General features: G+C 36.6%; 1 protein-coding gene across 1 annotated transcript in view; it reads left to right on the top strand.

Annotated features, from left to right (window-relative positions):
• Positions 1–20,641, top strand: part of LOC139979446 (RCC1 and BTB domain-containing protein 1-like) — a 36,883-nt gene extending 16,242 nt beyond the window's left edge. The window contains exons 3-14 of the mRNA XM_071990240.1: positions 1,299–1,449; positions 2,973–3,057; positions 4,040–4,107; positions 5,131–5,241; positions 6,232–6,374; positions 9,226–9,422; positions 11,101–11,165; positions 11,794–11,864; positions 13,138–13,191; positions 13,565–13,668; positions 14,800–14,930; positions 16,019–20,641. Of these exons, the coding sequence (XP_071846341.1) occupies positions 1,299–1,449; positions 2,973–3,057; positions 4,040–4,107; positions 5,131–5,241; positions 6,232–6,374; positions 9,226–9,422; positions 11,101–11,165; positions 11,794–11,864; positions 13,138–13,191; positions 13,565–13,668; positions 14,800–14,930; positions 16,019–16,162 (1,324 nt within the window). The 3' untranslated portion in view covers positions 16,163–20,641. The remainder of the gene's footprint in view (positions 1–1,298; positions 1,450–2,972; positions 3,058–4,039; positions 4,108–5,130; positions 5,242–6,231; positions 6,375–9,225; positions 9,423–11,100; positions 11,166–11,793; positions 11,865–13,137; positions 13,192–13,564; positions 13,669–14,799; positions 14,931–16,018) is intronic.
• Positions 20,642–23,136: the final 2,495 nt, after the last annotated feature.

The following is a 23,136-nucleotide window of genomic DNA, read 5'->3' as shown; positions in this document are numbered from 1 at the left end:
TATTGAAAATGGTGAAGTCCAATTTTTAAGTTGACCTTGCAAAGTCAATTCCAGGAGAAAAATTTGCAAAGCTGGGCCCCTTCTCAGCATAATTTGTGTGCTTGAATAAGGGATTTGACCCAATATGAAGTCCCGGAGCCATTTTCCTAAGTTACGATATAAAAATTTGTTTTTCGTGTGAGGGGAGGGGAAAGTGTCACCTCTCCTGCGGGTTTGTACATTTTTCGAAAACTACTTGTATATATATGTCAACGTGGTTGCTAGACATTAAATAGTTTTTGGAAAGCAACTTGCATACAAATTAAATGGGTTTGCTGGTCATACTGTAGACTAGATTGCTGGTCATAGACTAATTTACGAAATTGCATTTGTGAAACATCTACATTGGGATGATGGACTTTGAATTGAGTATCAAATCAAAGATATTAAACCCATCAGTGTTAGTGTGTAGCCTCTACTAGTCTTTTTTAGCCAGCCTGTCTAACACTACTTTGTACTGTAGATTACATCAATTCTGGTTACACTACTGTAAGTCTATTTTGTTGGAAAGGTTCATGTACAGTAGGTTCATTCTCTCCAATTTCTGCAGCTACCCTTTTACTACAGCCTGGCTGCTGGCACAGCTTAATAATTCTATATGCTCGTTGTAGTCATTCATGCCAGTGCAATTCCCCTTCGCATTCCCTCATTTCTACCTGCTCATCACATCCCTTTACTAGCTGTCACTTGCTTCTCCCCTTCTCCCCTCACCTGCCCCCTCCCCATCACTGTCCCTCACCCCATCATTTTTGCTTCACTTTGCCACCCAACCACTCTGCCTTCACCCCTCCCACAAAAACAATGAAAATGAGAATGACATCATTGATTGTCAACTACTGTACATAGTCAATGTTAAGTTATCACATTTTATGACAAATTTCTAAAAGCAGCTTCTTTGCATATATACAGTTTCATTGTCTGATGGTGCCCTAGCTTGTTTTCTGTGTACATGTAAACAAATTTTGCCATAAGTGGGGGATGTTTTCCAGTTTTACATCAATAAATTTCCTATAGCAAAAAATAGAGCTAGGAAATATATTTGCTAGCACACAAGTTGCAAAATACACAAACATTAAATATTAATAATAATACATTAATATTTAAGCTGGCAAATCACATGTATGCATGTATGTAAATTGGATGGTTGTTAAATTGTTTATTTTGAGGTAAGAAGGTCTATGAAATGGAGGTGGGGTGAGGGAGGGTGTAATAGCCCTAGAAATGTACAAGCAACTTCTTGTTTTTCTTCTTTGTTGTAGGTGGGGATATGGTCAAAGTAACAATCTCGGAAATGGAGTTGCTGGTCAGGTTTACGTACCTGCAGCAATAACAGCAAACTTCGGAGGACATCATATCACCAAACTTGCCTGTGGCTATACTCATACGCTAGCCCTCACTGATGATGGGGAGGTACTAAAGTGATAGCTGTGCTTAAACCGGGGCAGCTTTTGTACAGTTTCTGTTATTCCTTTCATTTTTATTGGTTGCACGGTATAGTAAGCTAATGAGTCTTAAACTAATGAACGTTCCGAGCCACGTTTGGTTGAGCTAAATTCACAAGGTCCTTGTATAGTTTGAACTATGATGGAGGGTACTTTTCTGAAAAACCAATCAGGGTTTACCAATGGCAACTTACATATATTGTAGCAATGGTGGTGTGGTCACAACTCAAGTGGACAGGTAAAGATGAGCCAAGGGTCTCGACTGGATATCTCTAATTTTCTCAGTGAAAACTATAACAAAAATATAACTAAGTGGTATGAAATATATACAAATTATATAAATGTACTAAAATATATGTTACATAAATGTATAATCAAGTGATACAAATATGTGCTGTGACATTTAAGTTCAATTACTGCATTACTATATGAAACATACAAATTACCTACTGTAACATATACCAAAGGGTTCTGTTCTTCAACAAAAGATTCAATGCACACTTCAGACACATAATACAAAGCTTATAGAAATAAACGTACCTCCTTGGGCTCTCTACCACACCATTATGTTGAGACAAGACTGAATACACACAATGTACCACTCCTGTGACAGACGGCTATAAAGGGAGTGAAGACTCGCGCACAAAGAAACGTCTGATGCCTGTAATCTGACCTAGTTTCGAATGAGGTGTAACAGAAGTGTTAGACTCCACCGTCGATCCCAGAAAATACACACACAGCTTGCTACTGTTGCTACTGTCGGTAATTAGACACTAGTGTACCGTCAATAAATACAGCTACGGTCAACACCCAAAACACAGTGTACATAGCAGCCATGGACAGCTCAGGTCTAGATAAAAAATAACAAGGTATCATGTTTCATGGCTGTCTGCATTTTGTAGTGACAAGAAAAAAACTTCACTTGCAGTTGCAAGCAATGGTTCAGAGGGCAGCACAAGGTTTTTGGCGAGTCTTCAGTGCCTTTAAGGATGAGAATGCATTATTCTCTCTGCAGGTTAGTAAGGCAGAGTGGTCGAACAATACCTCTGCTCAGCAGTGGAAGCTAGGATCTTCATTCCTGGACTGAGCCTTAGAACAATGCTTCAGCCTACATACCCAAAATGACCCAAACAATTCCACCACTTGGCCTTGAATAAGTAATTAATTCAGGCACTGTTGCAAGTGTTTCAACCATCATATTAAAAAGACATGTTACTGTTACTCATTACTGGGGGTGCAATTTCAGAATTGTTGTCAATGCCAGTAACATTTCTGATGAGGGTATTAAGTTTTAATAGACTCCAAATGATCCTTAGAGCCATATTTTTAATCAGTTCAAGCTAAAACTGACTGAAATAATTGCTATCCTTGACACAGCTGCCTTAAATAGCTATGTTATATATTTGATGAAACAAGAAGATTAATACCTGAACACCTCACTTTTCCCCAATAAATTTGTTCAGGTACACATTGGTGTTTCCTTTTTGACAGATTTACTCTTGGGGTACTAAAGACTATAGCCAATTAGGACATAGTCAGAATGGATCTGGTCCACAGCCCATAACAGCATCGATTGGTGAGTATTTATCAACAGAATGGCAAGAAAAAAAAAGAGATCAATTTTAGATAAATTGCCTTATAAGCAATCTCCAATCTCACTTATAAAAGGTTGGGTGTTGTAATATAAAACAGTGCCAAGGTGGAATGGACAAAGGCAGTGGCATTTCAAGCAGTGAAAGCTAGCATCTAGAAGGTTGTGGGTTCGACCCCAGGCTGACCAAGGTAGGGTAGGTTTTTTTCATCCAGGAGAAATCCATGGTGTCCCATCTGAAAATGGTCTTCCATATTGTAAAAAACATACAAAAAGAGCTAGTCTGTTGTTCTGTAAATTGGATAGCTCACAGATGTAAGTAATAAGCTTTTCGACAAACCAGCTTCCACAAGCACATGTTGCTATTTACTGTAGTAAAATAACTGTCCTTTCGGGTCAATATTACAACTTTTGGGATGTAAATTTGTGAATTCTGACTAGAGGGTATGTAACATAGATAATTGCATTAATGGATAGGGATCACACCTCTGTTTCACTCGATACAACCTAGAATGTTGCTTCTGACTGACATCCCCAGCAAATAAATGGCTGTACAGAGATACCAAGTAAAGACTGGAAATTCACTTGGCACAGGATTTGTAATCCTTAGGCTCACTGGTTTGAATCCATAATGCTGATTTACAGATTTATTCTGAATTTCTCACAAAATCCTTTCCCATTCGCTTTCTTGGTTGCATTAACAAGAGTGGGGTTAATTGTTACCCTTGGTTACATGGTATAGTATACAAAGTATGTGGTTTATATTTGGTTATGGGTGAGGCACCAAATGATCAATGAATGGTTTCACTAGCTGTTGATTGTGACAAAGCTTTGCATTACAAATACAGATTTAGATTGGCAAAATTAGATGACAGAATATGACTTGCAATACCTTACAGTTAATGATAAATTATCATTTTTTTAGATGATAAAATTGAATTCAAAGTGCATTTCTTTCTTTTAATAGGAGGAAAATTTGTTTGTGATATTGCCTGTGCCCAATATTCATCATACGCAATACTGGATAATGGTGAGGTAACTATTGCTTTAGCTATGAAATTTGACATCCATTAATGGCCCCTCAAACACTGAGAAGTGCAATTAGTTATATTTTAAAATTGTGTACACAATTTGTGTACACAATTTGTGTATCCCAACATTATACATGTGTATCCTTTGAGCAGATGGGAATCAGGGCAGCCATACATCCATCACTACTGTAGGTCAGATGGTTTGACAATTCAGTGTACAGACCACCATGTATTTTGACCGCCAGATCAATGTATGTTTGATATTTAGTAATGAAATAATTTTGAAATAAGACGAACAATTAAATATGTGCATTTAGCCCTACTACTATGCAAACAAGTACAATATTATGGTTATGATGAAGAAGTTTTCAGTGTTGTCATACAGTGTGTTCTGTACTCTCTAGGGCTATGCACTGGAACAGGGACAATCTGTGGTTGATTTGTCCAATGACTTTAACCCTATAGTTGGCCGACGTAACGTGGCTACAGAATTCTTATATTTTTGTCCTGATTTTATTTGGATTATTCTTTATTTTTAAGGCTTTTATTTTACTAGTAACATCTTCATCAGAGCATATATATATATCAAAATGGTCATGTAAACAGGATGATCAGGATTGGCTGTTTTGAACATCATGATCATGTGAAATCTTAATAGTTACTTTGATGTGCTGAAATGAAAATGGTTCAACTCAGATCATAATCCAAATATGTAATGAGCATAACTTACCCCATCAATAAATTTATGTCCCTTTACCAATAGACTGCAGCTGTATGGATGAGGTAGTACTGTACAGTACCTTGTTTGTAATTGTATGTATATAAATGGGAAAATAATGTATTATATTGGTAGTTGGAGCTATTGGAATTGGAGATTAATGTTACCTGTCTTGTTTGATTGGGACACCATAAAGTTACATCTTTTTTCAATGCAGCTATATGAACAGGAGAATAATGTGCCCTGTTTGTTAAATATTGTTGTAAAGCACATCAATTTGGTTATAATGCTCCTTGTTTCTAATTGCAGCTATACGGATGGGGAAGTAATGCCCAAGGACAGATTGGAACCAACACTAGTGTAAAAAATTATGCAGAACCCATTCAAGTCACTTCCTTGAAAAGTGTTGTTATTAAACAGGTATGTGTAGGCAGAACCTTTGTAAATCATTTATCACCTTGTAAAGGAGATTGTTAGCCCATCATTATGGTCATGTGATAGAGACATCTGTGACGATCAGCTTCTCCAAGCAGTTAATATGGTAGATATACCAGTTTTAATATTCCTTCTCACTCAAAACTAAAGACATGAAAAAATCTTAATATGACATCAATAAGCCACTTATGCTTGATTTTTAATGGTTTCACCTTTTTTTACAATTTATGTTTGTTTTCCAAAACACACATAATTTCTTTGTTTGCTGTCTTGACGTTTCCAGCTTACTGCACTAAATGTTCAGTGAAAATGACACCGTTCTATGGCATTTTCATATCAATATTCATTATTTTTATTGACTTATCTGTCGTTAAAAAGTTTGAGTGAATAAAATTTGGCAGATTTATTAACGAGTCCGTAGATTCTACAAATTTCAAAATTTGCAAGCCCTGTCCAACAGATCACGTGCTATTCTAATCTCTCTTTCTTGTTTATGACCGTTAGTCCTAACCTTACTGTTACTTTCGTAGCTAGTCTGTCTTAGGTCCCTGCTCTTGTACCTTTCTCTTGGTCTAACCGATGTATCTTGCAAAATTGTGTCATTTCCTTCCATTGCAATGAATAAACAGGTGATTTCAAACGTTTCTGTGGAATTGTGAAAAGTGGATGATACGAGTTTACAGTAGGACTGCATTAAATCTTGATTAGGTTGCATGTTTAGACTATTTTGTTTACATTTGTGTAATGCACATGCTGACATTGGCGGTCGCAGTGATTTTACAGAAAATCGTTCACGGCATAAGGGCAACAGAAAATAAATATCTTTCTTTTGATTACAACAGCTTTTCTCCATTGAACTCACCCGGTCAGAGTGCATTTAGAATAAGAAACATTGAATCCACTTCAGAAGTTTGTGTTCAGAAATTCATCAGCAAACACATATTGAGACTTTAATTATATACAATTTATACACAGATTGTCTGTGGAAGAAACTTCTTTTTGGCTTTGTCCAGATCTGGACATGTGTATGCCTGCGGAGAAGGTACCAGTGGACAGATTGGTAAAGGAGATGTTACAAATGCTACTGGGGCAACTCAGTTGCCAGAGAAGCTTGGCAGGTAAATGGAGCTTAATATATGCAAATTTAAATCAATATCACAACAAGATGCTGTTTATATATTGCAGAACATCATCCATGAAAAAACTTTCGAATAGTGATAAGCTATTGAAAAAGTAGTTTTTATCTCAATACATTACATGTATAGAGATATTGTAACAGTTAGTGGGACTCTCTCTTCTCTTAAAAAATTTTCAGCGTCTTCATACAAAGTTTTTTTCTCTGGAATCTCCAGAGCAAGCATATATCATATAGGCCAACAAAAGTTACTATTTTTTATTCCAGAATTGTATCTCATTCTAAGACTTCTTCACCGATTTATGTCCAAATTGGGCCAAATCGGGCTGAAACACAGTATTTGCAAGCCTTTTTTGCACACGATCCAAAACTTGTTTGCAGGGCACTTTTGCCCACGTTTCCCTGTTTTGATGATTAAGCCCCGCCTCCAAGTCTGGTTTGTAGCAGATTGGCTATGACTCATGACAGCTACATGTTAGATATACGAAAATGGCTACCCTCGCGACCAATTTTCTGTTGTTGTTTGGTACGTAGCTGGTAGTGTATTGCACACTAATTCCATATATACATTGTTGTACTGCTGAATGCTACATAGTGCATTTAATTTATATTAGGCCTTCGTCTGTTTATAGCTCCACGGTTTTAGTAATATCCCTTTAAGGATTTTACTCAGGTAGCTTTTCAGAGCAAGGGTCATGATAAGTTTGTTTGATTGCCCTTGATTGCCCATCAGGTATTTTTGTATAATTACGTATAGGCCTACACATTGTTGTACTGCTGAAGGCTACTTAGGCCTACAGTAGTTCATCCTATATTAGGCCTAGGCCTTCATTTAGTAATAGCCACATTAGCATTGTATTGGTGTTCAGGCAGCTTTTGAGCCAGGGTAAGTTTGTTTGATTGCCTTACAGTGTGTTTTAATTAAGTTTAGTTTCCAACTTATATATTAACTGTGACTCCATAATTTTAACATAATGTTAATGGGATAATACAACAACTATTCATTTGGAATAGAGTGTATATTGTGCATTTCTAGAATGAAGCAACATTATGAATTAATAACAGCTTGTTTGGTATATTTCTATAAGCCCCCTCCCCCCCAAAAAAGAATTAAAAACAAAAATAATAATCTATCACATTTAAGTTTCACTGGAGTATGTATAAGAGAGGAGCCGGCCATAGCATCACAACTTTTATAAGACTATAAAAATTGGATAAGGTTATGTTTTATTTATAAGGATATAAGATGTATAACTATAAGGTTATAAGAAGTATGCTTACTTTCTTTTGAACCTGTGATGTTTGACATCAAATATACAAAGAATTAAGAGAAAATACTAAAATGGAGAGGAACTGGGGTGGCTATTAGGGGAGGAGAAGGCCACCCATCACTTTCAATTAAAAACTTGTAATCTAAGTACATTATTTATTCCAAGTCATAAATCCATGAAATCTTCATGTCAGAAAAATTGAGATAGAAAACGTGGGTTGTTTTGATACTTGGAAGTGGACACAGTTTTGATGGTAGTCACCACTACAGTCTACAGTAACATACAGTAGGTTGATAGGCCTAGCTTTTTCAAGGCGGGCATCAAGAATATGGTCGAGTTGTTCGCCTCTTCTTATTTGGCCGTTGTCATTGATGTCAAACTATATGACCAAAAACTCCAACAGAGACTGAGCCAAGATGAAGGATACCACATGAAAAACAAGTTCTTCAATTTTCTATGACATTACTAAACCTTGCAACGCCGTTCTCTCGACAAACAGGCAATGAGCGCTAAAGGTAACACTCGCAGAATGAAGTGTAACCTGCAGAGACTATTCGTGGCAAAGTAGCGTAAATGCAAGCTTTATATTTGTTGTACCATGATTGATATTGATAGTTGTAGAGACAGAGCAAAGATATGAAATGAGGAATCGAAATTAGAACTTCCAGTATTGAGACACTGCTTCATTGATGCTCTTGTTTAAAGTTTTTTTTTTGCTTTTATGGCAAGCTTTTTCATCTGTAATACTGATAAGAAAAACTGTGCCTAGCTAGGTGACAAAATGATGAGAATCCAGTCAAATCATTAATCAAATGCTCATAAATATTCACTTGATTGTAGAATTTAGGATGAGCTCTTGGTTTTTATATATATCGTAATCTTTGTTTGAGGTATACTTGGTAACTTTGGGTATGTACGGCTCAAAATGACGAGCAGCAGCTGCAACATGCCTGCAGCAAGGCTGACTCAATATCAAACAATAAAGATTATCTATGCAGACTAGCAGTGCCATCTGTGTGTGTAGTTTATTTGTACTGGATAGTTTATCTTTGTCTATTGCACTTTTAGCACACCATACCATTTCAGTGGTCAAGAGGACACTTGAAATGTTGTGAACATGCTGCCATGTTGTTTGCATCATCATGCTCCACGTTATCTGAGTGTGAAACTGCAAATGAGTAACTGCTTTTTTGCCATGATGTTGGTAGCTTAATAAGTCTCCGTTGCAAATGAGAATTAGTTTCTATCTTGATAGCCATGAATAGTGCAGTTCTACAGTGTAGCTCAGTGTTCTTTGCGTGGGAATCATGGGGTACACAAACTATACACTGTTTGTAATACTTCATGAACAAGTGCAGCGATAGTGATATTGGGCCCTATCAGTTGCTAAAATGAATTTAAAATTTCAATTAGTAATGACATCCAGTAGCAACCACTCAATGTCCATATTAGGAATTGGTGAAAGTTAATTTACCTGATACACTTAAACTTAACAGTCATTATCATGAAACAGAAGGTACTTGATGTTTAACTGTTTCATATCAAATTGTATTGCTCTTCCAGCTTCTCCCAGGTTGCTGCCACTAATGCCAGTGACCTTTGTGCTGCCCTCAGTGATGCAGGTGAAGTCTACATCTGGGGAAGATGTCGATTTGAATTGGTTAAGTCACCAATGAAAACTGAGTTGTCTTCCTTAGACGATGCCTTCGCTTGTTATTCATCTCCCCCTGTTACTTGGCGACCACTTTCGATAGTATCTGGTTAGTATGTTTCTACAGTTAGTATTTGGTATAAAACAGCTGAATGTACACTGTTGGATTATGGACTGGTAGTGTTGGGTAGAAGCTAGGTTGGGAATATTGATCTTGCCTTGGGGCTACTTAATACTTAGGTTAAAAAGCCCATAAAAATAACCATCTTGATCACTCCAAAGTATTAACAAGTTGATTTTGTGACAATGTATTCTCTTCTCCTTCTCTCAAATTAAAGTCAAATCCCGATGGCAGATAATGTGATACTTATATGGAATAGAGAGTTATCCCACACTGTCAGTTGACAACCCCGTCCCAATATCTTGCCCCTAAATCAGGATATGGGTGATATAAATCATTTGAAAATGCGCCCTTTAAAGACCAACTTTTGAGACAACATTTTTTGGGGGGATTTTCTTAATTTGGGAGTTACATACCCATAATCAACATGTGTAAAAAATAATCTTCGAAAACCTACTATAACCAATAAAAAACGACCACGAAAATGGACATTTTGGGTAGTCACGTGACATGTACCTCTGGAATGTCTGAAAACAGAGATTGACCCAAAGGAGCCTCTGGTCACCGTGTGACGTCATTGTTGGTATCCCGCGAAAATCAAACGCTGATATAGGCACTGTTTATACACAGCTGGCGAACAATTGTAATGTATTTGATTTCCAATTTCGAGCTTTTGAAAAGCTGTTAGCTTAAAACAGGAACACATACAGATAAACAACTAGTTTTAAGACAATTTTAAGCAGAAAATTTAGTAAAATGGGTTATTTTATGTTCATCGAAAAGTCTCCATAGTTGGTCTTTAATACCACTGCCATAACAGTTTACCTGCCTGCGGCATTTCAATAGCCTCTCGCAGTAGATCGGGGGAAATTTGAGCTGCGGAAGTGACTTCTCTATGCTCGTTCGCTTTGCTAGGCAAATTGATTACATAACACACAGGCTACTGTTCCTGATTAATAGCCTTGAAAGGTGCAGAAGTGGCCAGTGGTGAAAAATGAACGGCAGTCTTTCTAAAGGTCGGATTTTCAAATGAAGAACCTGTTTTGATTTGCTCAAATCCTCAAATCTTCCCTGAAGTGGATCATAGTAGGTGGTATGTGATGTTAGACCGCCAAATGTTCTTCCAAAATGTTTACTTCCTATAATATCTTCATGTTGATGTCTGCTTCAAATCTGAAACTTTTTTGACTGTTTGCTTGTAGATGTCAATGTTCTCTGTATTTCCAAAGCTATCTTAATGCAAGTTGCTTGAAATATTACTTTCCTGTGTGAATAATATAATGAAACTCTTCATCCTTCAATGGTACTTCTATCACCTCTTCTGTTTTGTTTTTTGTTACTGAAATTTGCTATTTCTTTACACCTTGAACAAAACTTGCTTAGAATCACATTTATACACCGCAATCAGAACGTTTGCATAGAAACCTCATTAAGACTGATCCATTTCTTGTATTTCATTTCTAACACAAACAACATCTGTCTAGTTTTCTCGTTTTTGTGTACTAAGTAATAGACTTCTGTGTTCATGTCCCAATCCAGTGCCAAGTTAGATTAGGTGGATCTGCATAAATGCAGTAGCAAGATTTGAGAAAACTTGAGCTCCTGTCAGAATATATTCTCAGATATTTAATCACCTCTTTTGCTTGTTTTTGCTACAACTTAATAGCTGTTCCTAAAGGATATGGAGGGGATGTTTTGACCAGTTTGAAGAATTGTCTCGTTGAAGATGAGGTAAGCTTCTACAGGAACTGTTTATTAATCTCTAGTAAGCGGAGTCAATATATAACCCATATTCAGGGGACGTAAAGCCCAGTGGGTGGGAGTGGGCATAGATAGCACATGTACATGCTGCCCCACATTTCCCAGTTTTGTTTTTAGAAAGTGACCCTTTTAGGCTTTTTTTTAGGTTGTTAAACTAATGAATTTTGTCGTACAGAATGCACATGTGACGATCCATTTTGTGGGTTGCCCCCTCATATTTAATTTTTACATGTCCTTGTTCCCATCAAAGCTTGTGATACCCCACTCCCCTCCACCCATATTCAACCATCCTCTGCCACCCTGACTGTACTTTATGTATAACTACTGTACAGCTCTACTCAGACATGTGCATAGTATGCTCAGCGTATTCAATCTTAATCCAGTCTTATTTTTATGAATGGATAGTGTGTTAAATATTACTTTAAACATGTCAAATGTATTAATCTGCAACTGTGTTTTTTTCCATGTAGATTCGTTCCAAATGGAAATGAACATTTGGAGAATTTTCTTTACTCTGACCATGCGCATGTCCGGCATGGTGAAAGAATCTTTCAAGAGACGCTCTTGTACTTTATGTTTACCTTTGTTCTCTTTTCAGGAAATTAAAGACATCACATTCATTGTTGAGAACCAGAAGATTAGAGCACACAAAACTATTCTTATGATCAGGTTAGTGAAGCTTTGGAAGTTTTCATAATGTTTTAGAATGGTCATACTGATTAATTCAGTTATCCAAAGCTTAGAATTGCCACGTGCCTTAACCTTTAACTAAGCTTGTGTTCACCAATCTGAGTTTAAGGATTCAAAAGATGTCTATGATTTGGAAGGTTTCTTAATGGTGTTAGAGTTTGAGGTGACACTCTGCAAGCCAGTATTTGTTATGGATGTTGTTGTCTGAATGTTTGACCGTACTCTTACAAACAACTGTGGACAGTGAAATTCATGCTTTACAGATCAGTTTGACAAACAGTAAACTGCAGTGAAAAAAGTAAGGAGAAAAAAATCTCAACATTGCCACCACAGAAGTACACTTTGAAATCATGTCAAAATGTCTTGTACGACATTTCCCATGGAACATGAGTATTCTTGGCTTAATTTCATGGTTCCATGAGCAAAACCATTGGTAAGGCTGATAAGTAATGAGGTATGTAAGCTTTACTCACCATTAGACTTAGTTGACAAACAAAATGGCTTATGTCACATTAATTGTACAAAAGACAGTTCAAGTGATGGGGGAAGTTTGTCAGTGGCAAGGCGAGCTTCTAAGAACTGCTTCACAGATTTTAGACTTCCAGTCACACACACTTTGTTTAAGTTTATTTGAATTTACATGCTTCCATTGGTTTTCATTTAAATGATATTGTTTCTTCATTTGTAAGGTACTTCATCATCTCAACTCCCTAACAAGTTTCCGTTGGTTAGTTTAAGTAATCATAGAAACTAACTGAATATGTTTTTAGCTCTACTATGATGATATTGGCAGATTTGCCATGAACTGCAATTTTTGTGGTCATCTATGTAAGGTTTAAGAAAGTTTGTATTAGTTTTAATTGAGCACTTGTTTTTGTCCTTGAGGTGATTAAACTTCGATAGGAGCCAATTGATAATAACAAAGAGAAGAGAAAAACCAACTGTTGATGTTTGGGATTATATCCTTCTGAACTGCTTCCATCCCTATAACCCCCCCCCCCCCCCCGATGGTGTCACCACTTCGCATTCCCTTTCCAGGCCTTGCATGATTAATGCAAACCCTATCAAAGTGTACTAATTTGAAACAGTTAGACCAGTGACCTGAGGCATGCAAACCCTAGCCTAGTGTACTAATTTGAATTTTCACAAGTTAACGATATTTGCCTCATGCCCTGCCCTTTGATAAATCTTGGATGTGCTACAGCTATGTCTTTTAGCTCTTTCTATTACCTACTGCTTTTCTTCTGCTTAGGAGTGAGTACTTCCGAAGGATGTTCCAGAACGACTGGGCAGAAAGAGAGAAAGAGTAAGTTGTTTTTGAAGAATTAATTTTGAAATGAGAAGATTGACAATCTTAAAATAGAGGTAAAATTCGACAGTACAGTTGCGGTCCCTGCTCTGTGATCATCTTTGTAAACTTTGATAAGATGTATTATAAAATGATCCTATATAATATTAAGTTAATTTGTGAACTGAGCGCTCTTATTGCAATTTTGTTGGATAATGGAACATCCCTTGCGAATTATTACCAAGCTAGCAATCAAGAACTGGCTTTGCTGCATAAAGATGCTGCGATTCGTTTCTGCAGATTTTGCTTCACCGGTACATATCAAATTAAGCAAGTAAATTATACTTTTTTTTCAGTAAAAATTTGATTAATACTTGTTATCTTTTGGCAGAGGTATAACCATCCAAGGATTCACCTATGATGGTTTCAATACTTACATGGAGTATGTGTACACTGGGACAATAACAAACAAACTTTCATTCGATGTTGCTGTAGGTAAGTGCGTTATTTCATTTTATAGTTTCTCACATGATGTGTGAATAAACAATTAAGAAAGGTGCATCCTGTTGAGAAAGAAGGACATCATTCATACTGTTAAAATGTCTGTAGTTAAATTATTGTTCTGCTTGATGATAGGGGGTCAGAAGGGGGTCAGGTGGATTACAGTCTGGAGCCCTTGGTCATTTATGGGGCCTGCGTAACTTTGGAATGAAGATGATGTGTTCTCATTTTCATTTTTGTGGAAATAATACTTCAAAAGGGGGCCCAGTGACATGATTGCATCCCCGGCCCTAACCTAGCTCTCAAAGCTACTGTCTATTGTATCTTCACTGGCATTCAAGTAAAACCAAGCAAAGTTGAGTATTTACCGGTTATCGGTATTGTCTCCTAATTTTAGCAGACTAAAACTTCCTAGATGTTTTCAAAGTACTTTCTTGAAGGTTCTGATTCTCCAAATTCGTCAATTAGATTATACTGTAGTGATTTTATTCTTAATTGATCACATGTAGGTTAGCTATTTTTTACTAATGAGCTCTAGATAGAAGAATATTCACACTTGTTGAATATTGAAATCAAAACATTACCATCATTCTTTTAATGATCAGTGATATTCTTTAGGTTGCTAATTTGTACCAATGATGCTTGAGATGAACACTCATACCTGTTGAATAATGAAAACTAAGCATTAACAATTCTTCTTTAATGATCACTGATATTCTTTAGGTTGCTGATTTTTACCGATATAGAGATGAATATTTCTATTTCTTGGGCATTGAAATCCAAATATTAGTGTTGTTTCTTTTATTGATGACAAACGTATGTGATGTTACTAACTGTTATCAAGAGAAATCAGTATACACACTTGTCTATATACCAAAATAGTGATCACATATATAATCTTTATTAATCACAATTCACATTGCTGCATAAACTGTAAGCAAGATGCATGGGATGAATATGAATAATTATTTGATATTTGAATCATGCGATAAGCGTTGTTCTGCAGTGATCTCAGATAATTTACAGATTGCTGTAATGCTGTTGCTGATTATTATGACGAATGAATATTTATATGTGTTGAATATTAAAATAAAACCTATGTGTTGTTTTCATCATTGATTACAGATCTCCTTCAGATTGCTGACTGTTATCAAGAGATGAAATTAAAGGGACTCTGTGAAGAACTTCTGAAGGATAAACTGAAAATCACCAACTGTGCTTTCCTATATCAAATAGCTACAAAATTTCAGGCAAAGGTGAGCAACATGACACTGAGAGACATTAAAATCTTCCCTGCCTATAACAAATACAAGCCAAGTCCCCTGTTGGTGATAAACAGGGGAGATTGAATATTGAGTTATTATCCATTGTGAACGCTCCTATGCACAAATTCATGATTGAACACACAGTGTACTATGTCGGTGGTCAAGCCAAATTTGTCTTCACACAGAGAAAGCAGTGCCCACCATTAGAGCACTTGTGTTTACAATCATATGGTGGCTGGTCAATTAAGTAGGTGCACTCAGGGATGAATCCTAATGACAGTACTTGGGGTAGTTTATGCTATCAAATAGCAAATTATAAATGCTTAATTGAATTTGAGGAGTGACAAGTATGTTAACTGGTAGATGCAAGGGCAATGTGCATTCCAATCTTCCCTGCCTATAGCAAATACCACCCGAGTCGCCTGTTTCTGGCCAAAAATAGGGGGGGATTGAATGATTGAATCTACCCGAGTAGGTAATGCTAGCCATACTGAACGCTCATCTGCACAAATTGATGATTAAACACACAGTGTACTATCCCAGTGGTTAAGCCAAATTTGTCTTCAAAGAGGAAAGCGGTGCCCACCATTAGAGCACTTGTGTTTACAATCATACGGGGGCTGGTCAATTAATTAGGTGCGCTCAAGGATGAATCACAACAGGTAGTATTTGGGGTACTTTAGTTATAAAGTAACAAGTTATGAATGCTCGTGCTCGTGGGAATTTGAGCAGGACTGTTTTTCTACAGGCAGGCTTGACCAGCATGTGCTCGGGTATATTGAAGCATTACAATTAGCATAGTTAGTAATATCGAAAAAGAGAGACTGAAACAATAAACCTAGTTGATGATTGATTAGGTTCGTTTTAAGCTCAAGGCCACCGAAGATGACCTTGACTAATATGTACTGACAACTGACCCCTACAAGAGTACAGAACTATTGTAAATTAGTAAATGTAAAATGTTCATAGGGAGAGAAGGAATCCAACATAAAACCTTACTTAGTTCAAACTATTTGAAATTGATAGAAGCAAGCCAAGGATATATCCCAAGCATGAAATGCTATTATCTCTATCTACAGTTACTAAGAGTCGGGTGCGCTAAATTCGGTGCTCATCACATGACGGCTGTTATTGCCAGTGACTACTTCAAACAAATGACTAATCCCAAGATCATCCAAGACTTCCTGGTTGCAACTGGCCAATACGGAGCATTCAAGTATTGAAAACGGTGCATTACTGCTGCAAGAAGAGGGGACTTGATTCTCCAGTCAGACAGACAACACCAAAAAAGGTCATATCTACTCTAGAAATTACATAGCACAGCTGCTTAGAATTACATCGTATACAGTTAATTTGCATTACCAATTCCAATCCCTAGCCTTCCCTCCCCCTCACCCCCAAGCACAAACACACACAGTAAACACTCCTCCAACCTTCTAATTAATGGTATAATTCCCATCATGAAACAAACATCGTATTTGCTTTTGTTTTATATAAGGCTAACATACTTCAAAGAACCTATTTTTATAAAACGGTAAGCTATGAATCTAGTATGAAATAGTATTGGAGTAGAACCAAAACTGATCAACCAGAAACCTGAATTCAGAAGTTTAGAAATTTCAGCAGCAACTTTGTAAGATTTTTTTAAGTTTAGACAAAAAAAAAAGTCAGGTGACTAGATTTCTGCATGAGGGGTGTCTTTTTGATCAAAATGTTGAAATATGGATTGGAAAGAGTGATTTTTAAATTTCTTTTATATAGTATTAAAAGTTCCAAAATTGCTTTCTTAAAATTGGAAAAACAAATATCATACATCTGGTCATACGTCTGTACCATGGCATTTCAAACTGCATTGGAGCCTAAGTGCCCATCCACATCAAAAGTTTGTCCTGTAACTAAATTGGACTAGATGTTTCAGCCCTCCAAATCTGTTGCACATATTTCAATGAAAATGTTTGCCATTTAGATTATTTCCCAATCGTTAGCACTACTAGCTTTGCATTGCAATAAGTTACACAGCTCAAAATAATATTATTGGATTATTCTTAATATATTACAATAATATATATGTATTACAGTTCTATCAGTATCATGACTACCCCATATTAACTCCGTACACTATATGGTTTCTTACATGGAGGCTTTGCCCCCCCCCCACCCCATCTCCCCTCTTTTTGGTATTTTGTACTCTCAACCATGATGTATGCCGCATTCGCACCCCTCTTTGGCCATGTGATGTTCTGTGCTTGAGTGATATCTTTTGCTCTTACTTTGAAAGGTCATAAAGTTTCCCTTAATACCAGGTATGAAGCTGAATATTCATATGTGCTTCAGATTGTTCAGAATCTGGCTTCAGATTTCTGGTTAATGTCTCGTTAGCATATTATTGGTACCTGACACAGCTGCTTTTTACAAAAAATGTGATTTACCAGTTTGCTTTCTCACGTATCTGTCATGCACTCTATACTGTGTCTAGAGTGGTAAAGTGAAAAGGTTTTTGGGGGTCATTACGAAGGCCTCCCAACATGATTGTCACATCAATTCCACAAATGTATAGTATATGGATACATTTCCATAGCTGTGAATGTAAGGAAGACTTGGTTCAATTTTTAACAGAGGAATGATAACAACAAATGTTGGGTCCTGTCAAAGTGAAACATGGATTATATATATATCTCACCAAAATATCACTTTTCTTTTAACTTTACTCCATACACGTTATGCATTTTTCAAACTTTTGTTGGATTCGAATTTCACATTATATCAGCTGTAAATATAACACTGAAATACAATAATGAAGATTATACTGTTTGGTCAACTGGATTGTCCCTTTCTTGTGAAAGTAGGCCTACAGTAAATGTACAAGATTGTAATTAAGCTGTGTCTATGTGTTCATTATGTAGATCCTAATTTCCGTAAATGTAGTAGAAGATGGGCAAATTTTAGGGATAAGTGAGGAACAGCAACCATGTTTCTCCCCCTCCCCCCGTCCCCCAACTTCTTCTGAGATGTAGCCCAGAATGTGATTCCTTCTTGTAGTTAGGCCTAATATTGTAACTCTGACCTTGGTCTACTTATTCTGGTAAAAAACAGTCGCCAAAAAGAAAATGTCCTTTTTTAATGGAAATAACACTATTGCTCACATTTATACAGATAATTGGTCTGTGATTGAAGAATTGAAGAGTGCTTAGCAGAAAGGGTTTACCACACAGAGTAATATTTACTCAGCTTATTTTCAATCTATACTTCTCAAGATAATCTACACAATGATGAGTAATAGCTAATGAGCATAGACGAAACATACCCTTGGGCTACAACATATAATAGCTTGAATTGAGTAAAGTTCACATGCAATTGGCACGTGAGAGCGTTTCTCGTGAGTAGACTTTCTCACAAGAAGACTTAACTATTATAAACAATAAGGACCAATGATCTCTTACGTGAAGACTGCGTAAATTAATGATGAGTACCTTTTTCACAAGAAGATATCTCGCAAGTTTCTTGGGAGAGAATTGAGAAAATTTAACTAGCCTGCAAGCAAGTCTCTCATGAGAAGACAGCCACTCACTCTTATATCGCTGTCGAGTAAATAGTTCGTTGGAAGGTCTCTGGTGAGAAGGAGTCTCATGTATAGAATTACTTGTGAGAATGTTTCTCAAAATAAAATAAAACTTAGCAAACTGCTCATCCGCTCAAGAGCCTGTGTAAGAGAATGTGTAAAAGTATGTTGGCCTGATGTTTCAATCCTAACAGGATCTTCTCCAGAGGCTAAATGACAAGTGGAGAATATTTCTTGTGAGCCTAATGACACGTGAGAAGGTGTCTCGTTTGTATAATTATTTGTGAGAATATTTCTCGTGAAAATAATGACTCGTGTGAAGGTATCTCTCGATTGTATACTGAGTGAAAATATTGATGTTTACAAGTGATGTTACTTTACAATATTCTTTCCCTACATTTTCTTTAAGATAAGTGAACATTTGAGCCCGATCGACAAAGGCTCTCTAGGTTGCAAATACTCTTACGAAGCCAAATAAGGATGAATTATCTATTTTCTATCGTTGCACTGAGTCACATTCACATGTAGCATGGTGGGCTTATAATTGACGCACTTAAAGATTTGATTGACGATGTCTACAGTATCAACGTAATATCCGAATCACCGAACTGCATGCATTTTTCATATGTGAAGTTCCTCAGAAATGTAATGATCTCAAACTATTTATTGTTCTGTGCCTACGCAACGTACAATTGAGAAGAATTTGACCACAAAATGTCTGCTGTGTCAAGTTCTTCATACCCCTAAATTGACACATTCGTCGATTAGCTAACTAGTAACTGTAGTGTAGGCCTAAGTATACATCCATTGACTTTGGATGGTGTTTGCTATGCAGACAGGTCAGGTCCTAAAGAGTACTGGTATTATACTGAGATTATTTTGGTTATTTTTAGGGAGTAGCCTAAGATTTCCAAATGTCCAAAAAAACTTTTAAAAAAATTGATCAGCATATACCTGAAATGGACTCAAACTCATAAAATATGTGACTGCTTGACTGCTAAAAGGTTAGGTGGCCTGCTGTATCGTTGCTAGTAATATTTGGAGTGCGTCAATTACGACGGTGCGTCAATTATGAAGCCTTGACTATACAGCTAAACAAACCTAGCCTAGCCCTTGTCAAGTCTACGAACTTGGTTGCAATTCAAACACGCAAATATTTGGGTCCTAAACTTAATACGAGTTTCTTATGATTATTCAATTGAATTAGCAGATCTTTAGCATTAACCCTAATAGAAACTAAGTCCAAAAAACGGTTCATTTTGCCTTAAATAACACAACTTACGTTCAGACATGCTTTCCCTTCGCTGGCTGCCTTCTTCTCTCCTGCACTTGAGTTCACATCAATACAGGCATGTATACTAATATATCACATGGAATATTCCAACGCTAAAAGAATACACCGGAAAAATTGGGTGATTAAATCAACTGTCTAGTGATTGGCTGAATAGCCTCGCGCGCGGGTCTATGCAAATTATGGAGTTTAGTTTTGGCTTATTTAAGAACATGGAAAAACACAGAACTACGAAGTAGGCGCGTAATGGAAGAGACTGCAGGGTCAGATGTACGGAGGCCATTAGACTTAGTCCAAGCCATTCAACCGCTCATTCAGAAAACAAAGACATAAAAGAAGTTACTTCAATAACAAGTAACATTTTCGTTACAATATGTAGAGATTCAAGATCTTTCAGTGTCATTATATCCACCTGTTATAACATGGAAAAATCCATACCTGGCATCCCATCCTCTCCCTCCCCCTTGTTATGGTGAAAAATTGCATGCTACTTCAAGCTCTCACTGGGAATTTTGTAAATACCAAGATTTAATCAACAAGAGAAGGGATTTGAACATATCAATATTGTAATTCGCATTGAACTCTACCTATTTTCAATAAACCAAGGTGTGTTGAACTGTAAACGCCTTGCTATTTTCTAGCTGTCCCGGCCGTACCTTTTTGGTCAGGTTCTATGATATCACACGTTTGTTTCATGTTCATTTTTGGACCAAACGTGTAAACTTCAAGTTAGGTTTGCTCTGTATCGAAAACGGTGAGTCAGTATATGAATTGAATGTAGAATTCACCTGGATACCGAGATCTATTTTCTCTTTCATCAGTCAAAATAAACAATCACTTGGACTACCCTTAGCTTGCTTTTATGTTTGTTTTTTATTGTTTGGCTTTCCTATTTTATCTTCCTTTTCTCGCGTTTATCGGAAGACAAAATCTAGATCACGCTTTAGCTAGTTTATAGCTGGATAAACCTAGACTATCAATTACACATGGCATAGCAATGAGAAAACCATGGGCTTCGAAGTAACTTGTTTTGTTTGAAAGAATTAAGTTTTATCTGTGACAAACAAGCTGGTTTATACATATCGGTCCATTCAAACGAAACACCCTGATTATTCAGGTTTATCAGTGAATAAACTCGATTTATGAAAGATATATTCCGGTCGCTGCAGCATGGTTGCTTAACAAATGTTGGTTTGATTTCTTTTTTTGCTTTGCCGTTATATTGTATATGCAGTTGTTTAGGTTTCATCTCGAGAATGCTTTTCCGGCTTGGAGTAGTTAATTTTCTATAAGAAGGAAGTTTTTGGTTTCGATGATAATCGTAATCTTTGCATTTTTCCATTTGAGGTCACCAAGGTTCAAATTGTATAAACCTTGTAAACACGATATCTCAAGAACGAAGGGTCAAACCAATTTCATATATGGTGTGTATAAGAACCACATTAATTACAAGAAGCCTATAGTTCTTGGTGGAGGTCATCGGTCATTTAAGGTCACCAGGGATCAAATTGTGAAAACCTTGTAAACACGATATCTCAAGAACAAAAGGTCAAACCAATATCATATATAGTGTGTTGAAGAACCACATTAATTACATGTAGCCTGTTGTTTTTGGTGGAGTTCAAAGATCATTTGGGGTCGTCAGGGTCAAATTGTGAAAAACCATGTAAACACGATATCTCAAGATCGAAAGCATAGGCAGACGTCATATTTAATGTGTAGAATTACCACATTAAGTACAAGAAGCATATTGCTTTGGGTGGAGGTCAAAGGTCATTTAAGTTCACCCGGGTCAAATTGTCAAAACCATGTAAACACGATATCTCAACAACGGATGATCGGAAAATTTTCATATTTGGTGTGTACAAGTATCACAAGAAGCCTATTGTTTTTGGTGGAGTTCAAAGGTCATTTGGAGTCACTAGGGTCAAATTGTGAAAACCTTGTAAACACGATATCTCAAGAAGGGAAGCAGAGGCAGACCTCATATTTAGTTTATAGAAGTACGTACCACATTGAGTACAAGAAGCCTATTGTTTTTTATGGAGGTCAAAGGTAATTTGGGGTCATCAAAGGTCAAATCGTGAAAGCCTTGTAAACATAATATTGCAAGAAGGGAACCTATGACAGATCTTATATTTAGTTTGCAGATGGACCATATCAAATTTAAGGGGCCCGGTATTGCTTTTGGTGGAGGATGAAGGTCATTGGAAGTAAACAAACGCCAAAACTTCACTTCATTCCCTTCTTACCTGTCTCTTTACACTAACACATATCCCTCAACATAATATCGCAAGGTAAGCTTGGACAGATCACATATTTAGTAAGTTGATGTATCACATTTAGTTTAACAAGCCTGTTCTTGAGGTCAATGGTCATTTCAGGAGAGCCTGTGTCTTTGTGAATTTATTGGTTTTCACACCACAGTGTTTCACTGTATTACTAATTGTATTACTTTGATTAAGTTCTCAATACAAAATAAATATTCACAGCTAATTGCAATATCCCAAAATCATTGTAACACATTTCTAGTATAAAATAATAATTAGATTATTTGAGGAACGTAAGGCTATTGAAGAACGTCTGCCATGATGACATCATAGACTTCCTTATATTTTGTGATCCACCATGTGTCGTAGTACTCGAACTTACTCGGCACTTGAGTTGTACTTGAGCACTTTTTTGCAAGTAATTGATCGGTGCCCCTACTATGGGTAAAAAGTAATCGAATGTTAAAGCACTTGGTACTTATAGTACTTGGTAGTGGTAATCGATCGACCATGGCTATCAGTTCTTTACGAGAACTTATTTAAAGAAATTACAATAATATATATTTTTTGGGTAAAACTGGCGATACAACTGATAAAAAGCCTTATAATTGTCTTATTCCTTTTGCAATCAAATGAAATTATTATACAATACTCATTACTCTCTACTCGGGCATCATCATACATGTACTAGCCAAGTACATTATCAAGTACAGTACAGTACGTGTAAGAAGTTGCTAACACGAGGAAAAATTCATATCACTGATGATCGCATATCATTACTGTATGAAAGTTTAAAACCACTGTGCGCATCAGCAAGGTTTATTCTACTGCAATGTTGTCATTCCAATTATCAGAAAGAAACATTCTAAATAAGGCAAATAATGAAAGAAACATTCTAAATAAGGCCAATAATAACAATATCCAAGCAATGTCATCACAGCCAACTGTTATATCATTGTTTAATAGGACTGACCATTGGAAGGGAGCAGTTGTCAGCATAAATTTTGTATATATAGTTAATAATGCAAAAATACTCAAGAAATACTCGAAATTAGCTGCAGTACTCTAAAAAACTGT

The sequence above is a fragment of the Apostichopus japonicus genome, chromosome 14 (genome assembly GCF_037975245.1).
Source record: "Apostichopus japonicus isolate 1M-3 chromosome 14, ASM3797524v1, whole genome shotgun sequence".
NCBI classification, from domain to species: domain Eukaryota; kingdom Metazoa; phylum Echinodermata; class Holothuroidea; order Aspidochirotida; family Stichopodidae; genus Apostichopus; species Apostichopus japonicus.
Note: the sequence above shows the minus strand (reverse complement) of the source record. Positions and strands in the feature narration are given on the sequence as shown.